The sequence below is a fragment of the Eleutherodactylus coqui genome, chromosome 4 (assembly GCF_035609145.1).
Source record: "Eleutherodactylus coqui strain aEleCoq1 chromosome 4, aEleCoq1.hap1, whole genome shotgun sequence".
NCBI classification, from domain to species: Eukaryota; Metazoa; Chordata; class Amphibia; order Anura; family Eleutherodactylidae; genus Eleutherodactylus; species Eleutherodactylus coqui.
In genome coordinates this window covers 65666937-65679742 of record NC_089840.1, presented here as the reverse complement: position 1 = coordinate 65679742, position 12806 = coordinate 65666937, and the positions used below count along the sequence as shown (strand labels likewise).

The following is a 12806-nucleotide window of genomic DNA, read 5'->3' as shown; positions in this document are numbered from 1 at the left end:
GCAGGAACCCAAAATAATAAGAATAGATCTAAAGACATTGTCAGCAGGCTCATATACAGAAGCAAACATCATTCATGATCAGATACAATAAGAATGATAAAGGAAAACATTGCTAAGCAGTGAAGGTAAATTTGCACATGGCAATTATCAATAAACAGGGTGTGAACAAAAATATGGAAACACCTATGAAATGCATGAGATTTTAATCATTAGCACTGAGCTGCCCTTTTGACCCCGGCTTGGTTGAGAGTTTTCCCGCCACATTTGTGTTTACTTCACCTCTTGCCCTGCTCAGGGTGGCTTTGGAAGCCAGTTGGTAACAACAGTTGAGTGGCTCAAACCACTGTCCAATGGAACCTTGTTGCTCGGGCAGATGTTCACTTCTGCCCGGCAGCACCTGTTTCATATTACCTTCACTTAAAATCGGTTTCTACATGTCTTAATGAAATATGATTTATAATCCCATGTAACTTAAGGCATGTATTTCGTACAGTGTTTCCATATTTTTTTCCACCTCTTGTATTAATAAATGGATATAGAGGTCATTGCTGTTGCATAAATCCATCATTAGTATAAAAGGGATTGTCCGGGACTTTGAGTGTTCTTTCTATTGATGACTTATCCAAAGGACAGGTTATCAACTGATAATTGGAAGGGGTCTGCCTCTCTGGATTCAACCGATCAGCTGAATCCTGATGCTGCTATCAGTGCGGACAGTGCAGGAAGCAGACTGTGCTATTTGCAATGTAGCGGCCTGGGTTGTTATCGTAGGCTTAGCTCCCATAGAATGAGAGCTGTGCCTATAGTACCGAACTGAGCCACTGCAATGCTGTCAGTGCTATCTGCTTCCAGCAATGTTCTCACTGACAGCAGCATGGGGAATCAGCTGATCAGCGGGTATCATGAGTGGCCGGGTGGGTGTGTTTTCTTTTTCTTCTATTGATGACCTATACACACCTTGTCCCCTGACAACCCTTTACCTGCCTTATAATCATCACTATTAGAATACTTAATGTCTCATAAAAGTAAACATCAATGTAGAAATTTCTAATTTGGCCAAAGGCTCAGTTTATTTGTTCAAGTGAATTCAAGTGGCAAAGCAAACTTGTGGTTACATGACTAACTCTGTGATTTTGATAACTTAAGCTTTAGTCATCCATCAAACCTGTCACTAAGGTTTCCACAGCTGAGTAGCTTTTATCTTATGTACATTGGATACCTTTAGTGTTTTGAGTACACTGCTGCACCATGTATGGTATTGTATATTGTGTTACTATAGATTGTATTGCTGTATATTGTGTTACTATTAGATATGAGCGAGCATACTCGCTAAGGACAATTACTCAATCTAACATTGCCCTTAGCGAGTACCTGCCCGCTCGGAAGAAAAGATTCGGCTGCCGGCGGCGGGGAGCGGCGGGGGAGAGCGGGGAGGAACGAAGGGGAGATCTCTCTCTCCCTCTCTCCCGCCAGCTCCCCCCTGCTCATTGCCGCAACTCACCTCTCACCCGCGCCGGCAGCCGAACCTTTTCTTCTGCGCGGGCAGGTACTCGCTAAGGACAATGCTCGATCGAGTAATTGTTCTTACCGAGTATGCTCGCTCATCTCTAGTTACTATAGATTGTATTACTGTATATTGTATTGCTGTATATTGTATTGCTGTATATTGAATTTCATTTTTTTTATTTAGATGGAGGAAATATTTTGCCCAACGATGTCGTTCTTAATTCTACCAAAGAAGCCAAGAACCTCGTGGATTCAGCATATTTGCAGACTAGGAATATGTAAGATCAGTAGAGAATGTAATGATTAACTGCTTTTAAATAATCATGCGTCTGTATTGGAGTCAATGCAAATAAGATAATAATTTGACATCTCATAGTCATAGGGGGAGATTTATCAAACAAAACTAAATTGCAACTTTTTGCAGTGAACGCCGGCTCACACCACTTTTGAGAAAAAGGGACATGGCTTGTCGGAGGAGCGTGCAGTCCGGGCCCGACAGATTTATGTATAATTTATGACAGAAACTGGTGCAAATTAAACAAGAAATCTATTCCAATTCATAGCTGGCATAGAGTTCTGTTTAGGCGCATGGCCGACCCCGAGATACACCTAGTATATGAAGAGGTGTGCGCCTCTTCATTCATTAGGTACATCATGCACCAGCGGGGATTATATTAAGAACAGTGTACAAATCATCAGTCTTCATAATTTCCCCCTTAGTGTCTAAGGCCCTATGTAAAGTTGTTCAGAGCTGTAATTTTTCACCCACAGAAGTCTCTGCACCCATTCGGTACCAATTTCCTAAGTGGCCTTACTGACGTTTTCTTTTCTTATATCAATCTGGAATTCAAGGACAAAAAAATCATTCATGTTACAAAGATATTGTTTCCTAGAAGCCATACTTCTAGAAGACAATTCTGCAATGTGGTGCTGTATAGAGACAGTATATGGCGGCACACAGACGTATAGGGACTATGTGCACAGTCATACAGACTCTGTACTTATTGCTTTGCCATGTGCATAAAACCTAAAACTTTGGATGTCATTGTTCAATATCAAGGGTTGTTAGACAGCGATGAATGCATCCCATGTCTGTAGTGCCGGTATGGGGCTGTATGAATTCTTGCCGATATCAGTGATGAGTTGACTTGAGTTGACCTGCAGTTCGAAACGGTGCAGACGATGCAGGGTTTCTGTGTCTAAGAATAAAATGAACTCTACATGGATGTAAGTATTCATCCTTCTTTGCTTATATACACCTCTGCTTCTGCTCCAGCTCTGTTATTTTGGGGACTGTGTAAATTGTGGATCTTTGGGTCCAGATCCACTTTGGAGCGTGCAGCGTCACTATTGTGTGTCTCCCAGGTGGGATTTTTTTAGTGGTGCTGCTATTATACAATTGTGGCTGTACATGTATCTTAAATTAAACATTTGTGCAATTAATATATTTTCGACATAATTCTAGCCTAAAGACACGAATAAAACGGGAATCTGCAAAATTTCAAGATACAATGGCGTTCTTCAAGCAACCTGTGGGAAAAACCAGAAATGTTATCCGATCAGCAGATTACTTGGATGTGACTCTCCAGATCATAACTGAAAAGTTGAAAATCGCCCATCCTGGTCCTTTCAATGTTTCAGGTATTAAAAATGGGAACGGGGTGTAGCTGCAGCAGGTGCAAAATAGCAGTTGCACATCAGTCCAGATGCCCAATGGGCCTGAAGGTCTATTTACCACATAAGAAGGCATCATAAATGTTGTGTGGTACATGGGAGCCCATCTACAGATTCTGAATTGGGGCCCAGGATTTAAGGTTATTGTACATCTCTGCTGGAGGATACAATAAATCTATCATCATTTGGTAGTAAGAAAGAACTTCCCATGGAAGCTCAGAAAAGTGTTTTGGGAGTATGTTAGATCTGTGGTTTTATTGAAACTAGTAAATAATAAAGGTTTAGTCCTGGCAACCAGTCAGGTTATTCCTATTTTTACCTCTTCATTACAAAAAAAACATTTTTATATGCTCCAAAGTTAACATTAAAGAGTCGCTCACATCTCAGACCCTCATGGCATACCCATTGGATATGCTCTGAAAGTCTGATAAATATTGGCTTCACCTATCTCCAGTTCTGACCTCCCCAACCCCGCTGTATGCGGTAGCTGGAGGTGTCAGGACTATGGAATCAGAGGAGCATGCTTTGCTACACTGTTTCTCTAACTGCCGTAGAACTGAATAGGAGATAAAGAAACTGCATAGCCCAGCCTTGCTCAGCTATTTCTGTCCTCCCGTCCACCTTGTACAGTATTGTGTTCCCATCACAGCCATACTTGGCCTGGATGGGATCACCCTTTTAAGGGGTAATGTCTATCTTTGCAACCAATCCAGCAATGCATCTATAATAATTTGGCAAGCTTACAATAAATCTTTATTAAAAATATTCCAGTAAATTTATGTGAGCAAGAAGTAGATTTGTAGAAGTGAGTATGACTGCTGGAAGAGACTACACAGGGTCTGTTTCTTGTGTGCAAGAGGTATTATTCCATCTCCCTTATTTGCATATTACCCATAGGAGCATGAATGGCATTTTGAGTCTCCTCACTCACCGTCTAGGTGCGTTTTCTAAGGAGAGAAGATAGCATTTCTGACCCCCATCCTGGGCCTCTCACTAGCAAAGCCAGACTCCTACTGAACACTGATGAAGGGCAAATACCCTGAAACAGCTGTCTGTGCATGGATTCTGGCCTTGTTTTTAATTCCCAGTCATTGTTACAAGGCTTGTATAAAGATTCTAACTTTGGCTTGAAAGAATGCTGCCTTGCAATAGGTGGCACTGTGGAGGTGGAGGTATTATTCCATCTCCCTTATTTGCATATTACTAGAGATGAGCGAGCACTCTCGTTTAAGGCTGCTACTCGATCGAGTAGCAGTCTTATCGAGTAACTGTATACTCTCCCGAGCAGCATGCGGGGGGGGGGGGGGGGGCGGAGGGGGCAGTAGGGGAGAGAGAGAAAGAGATCTCTCTCACTCTCCCCCTGCTCCCTTCCGCTCCCCCCACCCCCTGCATGCTGCTCGGGCGAGTACACAGTAACTCGATAAGACTGCTACTTGATCGAGTAGCAGCCTTAAACGAGAGTGCTCGCTCATCTCTACATATTACCCAGAGGAGCATGAATGGCCTTTTGAGTCTCCTCACTCACCGTCAAGGTGCTCTCCCTAAGGAGAAAAGATAGCATTTCTGACCCCCATCCCAGGCCTCTCACTAGCAAAGCAAGACTCCTACTGTACACTGATGAAGGGCAAATACCCTGAAACAGCTGTCTGTGCATGGAGTCTGGCTTTGTTTTTAATTCCCAGTCATTGTTACAAGGCTTGTATAAAGATTCTAACTTTGGCTTGAAAGAATGCTGCCTTGCAATAGGTGGCACTGTGGAGGTGGAGGTATTATTCCATCTCCCTTATTTGCATATTACTAGAGATGAGCGAGCACTCTCGTTTAAGGCTGCTACTCGATCGAGTAGCAGTCTTATCGAGTAACTGTATACTCTCCCGAGCAGCATGCGGGGGGGGGGGGGGGCGGAGGGGGCAGTAGGGGAGAGAGAGAAAGAGATCTCTCTCACTCTCCCCCTGCTCCCTTCCGCTCCCCCCACCCCCTGCATGCTGCTCGGGCGAGTACACAGTAACTCGATAAGACTGCTACTTGATCGAGTAGCAGCCTTAAACGAGAGTGCTCGCTCATCTCTACATATTACCCAGAGGAGCATGAATGGCCTTTTGAGTCTCCTCACTCACCGTCAAGGTGCTCTCCCTAAGGAGAAAAGATAGCATTTCTGACCCCCATCCCAGGCCTCTCACTAGCAAAGCAAGACTCCTACTGTACACTGATGAAGGGCAAATACCCTGAAACAGCTGTCTGTGCATGGAGTCTGGCTTTGTTTTTAATTCCCAGTCATTGTTACAAGGCTTGTAGAAAGAGTCTAACTTTGGCTTGAAGAAATACTGCCTTCCAATAGGTGGCACTGTGGAGGTATAATTCCATCTCCCTTATTTGTGTGCAAGCAGAGACGCGTAGATCTGCAAATGGTGTTGTAGATACAAAACTGTAGGATATTTTTAATCAATCTTATTTTAAGGTCGCTTCATTTTTTTTAATTTTGATTAGTTAAACTTAAAAAAATGTAAGTTTCTGCAAAGCTGGACATCTTTTTTAAAAAAAACATTATAGACCATCAGCAGACTATGGTGTTCTTTTTTCTAAATAACCAGATTGTACCATAGATCAGTGCACAAAGCTTTGTACTGTTACCAAATATTTCACCTTGCCTTATGAAATAGATAAGCCATTAAATGTTGAAAGTAAATCTCTGTTATAATTACCCATCTTCAGTTTTAGACATAACAGGCAATCATAAATGTGCACATTTTATTCCACAGATGTACTAACAGTGGAACAAAATGAAATTATTGCTCAGTTGACTGGGTGTGCCTATCAGTACCTGCCAAAAGTGTGCAAGCCTTCACCCTACCGCAGCATCACCGGAGAGTGTAATAACAGGTAAGGAACCTCTTAATAGAGGAGTAATGAGCTGCTGCATATGAACAAGCTACTTATAGAATTCATAATGTAAAGACATGTGAGAGGGCAAAGCTATGAAGCTCAGAGTCTCCCTAGTGTTCGGGGAAGACATTGGCTTGGTGGCAGGGGCGTAGCTAAAGGCTCATGAGCCCGGGTGCAAAAGTTTATTTTGGAACTCCCCAACTTCTCTTAACTCCTTAACGCAGAGGCATAACTTGAAGCTCTTGGGCCCCAATGCAAAACCTATAACAGGGTTCCCAACTATAATGCTTTATTCATATTACTTGGCTCCCTATATGGAGAAGAGAGGCCTTATGGGCCCTCCTAAGGTTCCTGGGCTCGGGTGCAACCGCATCCCCTGCATCCCCTATGCTTAGTGCTTAGTGGAAGCTTAGTGCTTAGTGGAAGCATCCCAGTGCTTAGTGGAAACCTAGAAGACTGGGCTCCAAGATAGAGAGGGACAGCTCAAGCTCCCTCAGGAATACCATTGTCCCCTTATCCTCATGAGTGGGCAAAGGGGTCAACAGACACTTATGTCATGGTTCAGGCCATACCAGTTTGGGAGAGGGCTGGATTTTGAAATGAGCTCTGTTGGTGGTCGCCATATGGAAGTTACGTAGGGAGTTGACATAGGTCATGGACCACCAGCGTTCAGCTTCAAACATAAACTTTAGTAAAACGAGTAAAAATAAATCCCATGTGCTGGGTTGTGCGTAGTCTCTAATGCAACTAACAGGATTTAAGCTAAGTCCCAGTTCCTGGGATAACTTGGATCAGCAGGAACAGCTCTTTTCATTTGCAGCAGTGGTATAGTGGCAATAGTTTGTGCCCCGTTAACGAGCCAACAACAGTCCATCCTGTCTGCCCGGCAGTAGTACCTTTTTTTGACAAGCTGGTGTTGTCGGAAGGCAAGAGAATGAGTAAAGGCCCATTTACACGAGCACATAATCGCTCAAGGATCGCTCAAACTGCTGTATGAGCGACAACTTTGAGCGATTGTTTTGCATAAAAAAATAGGTATTCAAGTAGCTTCTCAGCTACTTAAATGCCAATTATGTATGTTAATGAATAGAGATGAGCGAACACGTTCGGCTCCGCCCCTTTTTCGCCCGAACACCGAACTTTGCGAACACTTCAGTGTTCGGGCGAAAAAGTTCGGGGGCCGCCGTGGCAGCGCGGGGGGGTGCGGCGGGGAGTGGGGGGGAGAGGGAGAGAGAGAGGGCTCCCCCCTGTTCCCCGCTACTGCCGCCCGCGCCGCCGCGCATCTCCCCGCCCCCCGGCGGCACCCGGACACTTACGCGCGAACACTGCAGTGTTCGGCAAAGCCGGTGTCCGGGTGCGGATGTGTCCGTAACGGACACGTTCGCTCATCCCTATTAATGAAGCATTCCCTGAACTCAGCTAATAGCCCGAGGCTATTAGGTGCGCTCAGATCCTTTGTTCTCCACTGGGAAAACAATGCTATCAGCACTCCCCATGGAGAACGACTGATAAAACTGATTGCTAAAATCAAGTGAGCTTGATTTTAACAATCAGCGAAAAGTGCCCGAAATGCAGGTGCCCCGCGCCCATTTACACGCACCGATTATCGCTAAAACAATCGCCGATGGGCAAATTTTTAGCGATAATCATCCAGTGTAAATGGGCCTTAAGTTTTAGTCTCTGAGCTCTCCTTGCAGTATTACTTCACCGTAATCAGTAGATCAAAGTCTGCTTCCCTGCAGTGTCAACCAGGAGATACAGTGTAGCCGGCTCATTTGACTGACTTCGAGCCAAATCCAGCTAATAGACAAGTTCCTCCACTCCCAGACCATCTTAAAGCAACAGTAATATCACATACAAAATTGTAGTATAGAAAAGTAAATATTCAACCAAGAATCTGCACCTCCTTTATAAACAGATATACAGGTTTCCAGAAATGTCCTGTACGGCCATGTCAAAGCCTGATATCAAATAAAAAGGGTTTGACAGTATTGATGACGAATGAGTAACTTTTAAGTTTAAAGGCACAGTTACTTTTTCATGTGGGTGATATTAGTGATATGATTACTTAGATAAGTATTGTCTAATATTTCATTTTATTTAAAAAGCATATAGACAGGAATTGACTTTGTGAGACGAACCCTGTAAAATGTGAAAAATAAAATCATACATATCACCAGGACAAGATTAGAGCATGAGCACAAGGGGCAATATGAGCCAGTGACTGCCCGACCCAACATGGTTGTAATTAATAATTTCCCTACTTCCATGTTTTCCCTAAAATCTTCCATAGATCTTGATTCACCAGTTACTCACATTTTAAAAATTACTAAAGATATTAGTAAAGCCTCATGTCCACGGGCAGGTCAGATTCCATAGGTGGGAGCCCGCAGCAGAATCAAACCCTGCCCGTGGCCATGGACCCTACGTACCTGTGCTGGCAGGCAGGCAGCGGCATCCGTGCAGATCTGTCTTCTGCCAGGACATCTGTAATGCGGATGGTCTGCACAGCTTGCGGTCGGACATGTGCAGTATAGTTTTTTTTTTTTTTAAATCTCCTGCTTACCGGAAGGATCTGCGGCTCGTCCGCAGTGTCAACTGCAGGCAGGCCATGGATCAGACAGCTTTCATTGAGTTCAATGGAAACTGTCCATGCGGAAACCGCACAGAAATGGAGCATGCTGCAAATTGTTTTCCAAACCAAAAGGTCCGCAAAACAAATCTGCATGCTTTAATAAATTTGTGGACACCCATGCTTCCCTATAGGTGGCTTGATTTGCGGATCTCCACAAATCAGACCCGCCCATGGACATGGGGCCTTGAATGCAATTTTCTTTGCATTTAATATATCCTGCTCTATTAAAAATCTTATGCTTAAAGATAACGGAAACCAGAAATATTTGGAATTATCGGACAGCTGCAAAAAATAATTTATAATGTAGTTTTTTATATGGTGTTTTTGCATTAGAGGACACTTTTTTATTTTTTTTTTAACTACATTTTGTAATTTTATCATGGTTTTCTTATACAGAAAGAAACCTATTCTTGGTGCATCCAACACTGGTTACAGACGTCTTCTCATGCCAGAATATGAGGATGGTATATCACTGCCACGAGGCTGGACGCAAAGCCGCCCCATCAATGGGTTTCCTCTACCTTTGGTAAAGATGTCTTAGAATATTTGGTTTGGTTAGCATTTTTGGTTTCCTGCAGTAGCAGGCATGATAATTTGGGTTCTGACTTAGTAGTGCGAATTTTTTCACCAATAAATTCTTTACTGACAACTGCAGTTTTCGACAATCCCAGTTTCTGTACAGTTTGCTTTACTCCGCAATGCTCCATAGGGTGATGACTGACAATATATTTCTAGCTCAGTATACACTCTTTGTCAAAGAAAATCTACCCAGTTACATCTCAGGCAGATATGCTAATGATTAAAGTTGTGGCGTGATTAGATGAACAGTCTTACCACCCAAGACCCAAAAAGTGGTTCCACCCTTGGCCTATAAAAAGGCTCTCAGAGGATACCTGTGTGTAGTGGACCTCTTTTTCCACTTGTGTAGAGCTTCTTGACCACTAGACACCTCTACAGTGCAATTCAAGAGATTTCACCCAGTTAACAGAGTTTGAGAGGCGCACATTATTGGAATGTGAGAGGCTGGACGGTCATATCAAAAAATTTCCTGCCACCTAGTCTGTTTTGACCAGATTGTTAGGTGTTGGGACCTGTGGATGTGTCAGGTGACTGGACTTAGGATGCCCTTGACAGACCACCAAGAGAGATGATCGTCTAATCATCCAACCAGCACAAGCAGCTCCAAGTCTTTTATTGTCCACCATCCAGAGACAAGTGGCATCATTGCTACAAACCCCTGTGTCTGTTAGAATCATTTCTAGGCGCTTGTTTGTAGGACATTTGGTCTCACGGCACTCATTATGTGTACTGCCTTTGACACCCACTGTTGAGTCTGTTTGCAGTGGTGTCATTAATGTCAAAACTGGACTGCTATGAATGGAAGTGGAATGTCTTCAGCGACAAATCCAAGTTTAGTTAGGGAACGGATGACGGCCATGTTCGTGTCTGGGGACCTAGAAGTGAGCGCCTCAGTCCTGTCTTTACTGTGAGGTGGCACACTGCCCCCACTGCTGGTGTGATGGACTGGGATGGGGGCTATTGCATATGAGTCACCCCTAGTAGTGATACAAGGGACAATGACAGCTCAGCAATATGTTGAGCTAGAGGTGGTCCAACAGGGTACAAAGTCTCCATGCCCACCCGTATCGCATTCTGCATCCAAGCTGGAGGAGGTACAACAGGGTACTAGAGGCTCTATGCCCACCCATATCACATCTTGTTTCCAAGCTAGAGGTGGTACAACAGGGTACTAGAGCCCTGTCTACCAAGCAATGTATGTGCTGTGTACCTCTCATAACATCAATATGTTATGGTGACAGCAAAGTGACGTTTCCTAAGAAACAGTAATGCTATACATGAGAGCTTCCTTCAGAGCGCTGTCCACTTTGGACCGAGCAACAAGTGTTCAATTTCCTTGCAGTGCCTCCACAGGGTAAATTAAGCATTACACAATTCTTGTTAAAGGCAATGCCTGTTTTGCAAATGCTACCCCTCATGAATCATAGAGAAGTAACATACTTATATAGTATTTTTTTCTTGTTGAGTAGTCAGTACAGTCCTCAACTACATGAAAAATACAATCGAAGACTGGGGCAGTTTATTAGTGAGATAAGAGTTTACAAATTATACCATTATCTAACATTTTCTTCATCAGGCTCGTGAAGTGTCTAATGATATTGTGAAGTTCCCCTCTCAGTCAGTGACCTCGGATGAAAGTAGATCAGTCATGTTCATGCAGTGGGGACAGTGGCTGGATCATGATACTGACCTCTCTCCTGACACCCCCGTAAGATCGACATTCTTTCAAGGAGTTGACTGTGAAAAGAGCTGCATGCAATCACACCCTTGTTTCCCATTAACGGTAAGAGATTTTTCATCACACAGCATGTCAATGTTCTGGCCAGTTTAACCCCTTACCGCTTCAGGACGTACATACAGCGTGGGCGTCAGCTGTTTACTACAGCTGACACTCGCGGGCAATAGCCACGATCAGCCGGACGGCTATTAATCCTTAAAAGTAAAGTGAAAAAAAAAGCAATAAAGTTTTTTTTCATCACATAGCGTGAAAAAAAAATAAAAGTTTAAATCACCCCCCTTTTGCCATATCTATAATTAAAAAGTCTAAATAATAAAATAAAAATACATATTTGGTATCACCGAGTCTGTAAAAATCCAATCTATCAAAGTAGTGCATTATTTATCCTGTAACGGAAACTACAGGACATTCCGCAAAAAATGAGCCATCGTTGAACTACGTTGATGGAAAAATAAAAAAGCTATTGCGCGCACAAGATGACCGCAGAAAATAATTGAAAAAAAATTAAATGTCCTTGAAAAAAAAAGAGAGTAGTATAGTAAATAAAAATATATATACAAGTTTGGTATCGTAGCAATCGTACTGACCCGTAGAATAAAGTTATCATGTTGTTTTTGTTGCAGTTTGTGCGCCGTAGAAACAAAACACACTGAAAGATGGTGGAATGTCGTTTTTCTTTTTCATTTTACTCCACTTTTTTAAAAAGTTTTTCAGTACATTATACAGTACTTTAAATAGCACCATTGAAAAATACAACTCATCCCGCAAAAAACAAGCCCTCATACAGCGACGTTGATGGATAAATAAAGGAGTTATGATTTTTTTATGGGGGGGGGGGACAAAAATGGGTGAAAAAAAGGGCTGCGTCATGAAGGGGTTAAGAATCCCTTCCCACCAGCCCAGAAAATTCATGGAGTAACGTACTGATCCTTGTGACTGCAGCCCTTTATTAATACTTATTAGTTAGGCCTTAGTCAGACGGGCGTTTTTAGCAGCGATTTGCGCATGCGCATGCGTCCGGCGATTTTATAAAACCATTGCTTTGCATTGGTATCGGACACATGAGCGCTTTTTATGCGCTCGTCCGATAAATTATAGAACAGAAATCGCAGATCGCACCTATCTGCGATCTGCGATTCCTGTTCTCTTCTGTATATGCGCTCAATGGGGCCGGCGGCAGCAGCGCCGACCCCATTGAGAAGATATAGAAGACAAATCATTCTTCTCTGCCACAGCTGTAACAGCTGTGACAGAGAAGAACGATGTTTGCCCATTGAATTCAATGGAGCCGGCAATACAGCCGCTCCATTGAAAGCAATGGGCTGCCGGCGTGCGCGGGGTTAATTGTCGGGAAGGGCTTAAATATATAAGCCCTTCCCTGCAATTCATCCTAAAATGTGTTATAATAAAAAAAAATTGTATACTCACCTTTCCGCTGCAGCCGGAGTCCAGCCGCGGCCGCTGTCAGTTCTCCTGAACTGCTTCTCGGCACTATCAGCCGGCGGGGCTTTAAAATCCCTGCCTGCTGAATGATCTGCCTCTGATTGGTCACAGCCCTGACCAATCAGAGGCAAGTTTCACTCACACACCCATTCATGAATTCATGAATGGGTGAGTGACTGCTGCCTCTCAGCGCTGAGCCAATCAGGGGCAGGTCTGACTCACATCCATTCATGAATTCATGAATGGGTGTGAGTGAGACATGCCTCTGATTGGCTCAGCGCTGAGCCAATCAGGGGGCAGGTCTGACTCACACCCCCTTCACACCCACTGCAGGACGGCCGCGCGGAG

General features: G+C 43.6%; 1 protein-coding gene across 1 annotated transcript in view; it reads left to right on the top strand.

The window, feature by feature from the left end:
* LOC136626488 (myeloperoxidase-like) overlaps positions 1-12806 on the top strand; it is a 60419-nt gene that overhangs the window by 32886 nt on the left and 14727 nt on the right. The window contains exons 2-6 of the mRNA XM_066601547.1: positions 1691-1784; positions 2972-3147; positions 5940-6060; positions 9095-9224; positions 10854-11060. Of these exons, the coding sequence (XP_066457644.1) occupies positions 1691-1784; positions 2972-3147; positions 5940-6060; positions 9095-9224; positions 10854-11060 (728 nt within the window). The remainder of the gene's footprint in view (positions 1-1690; positions 1785-2971; positions 3148-5939; positions 6061-9094; positions 9225-10853; positions 11061-12806) is intronic.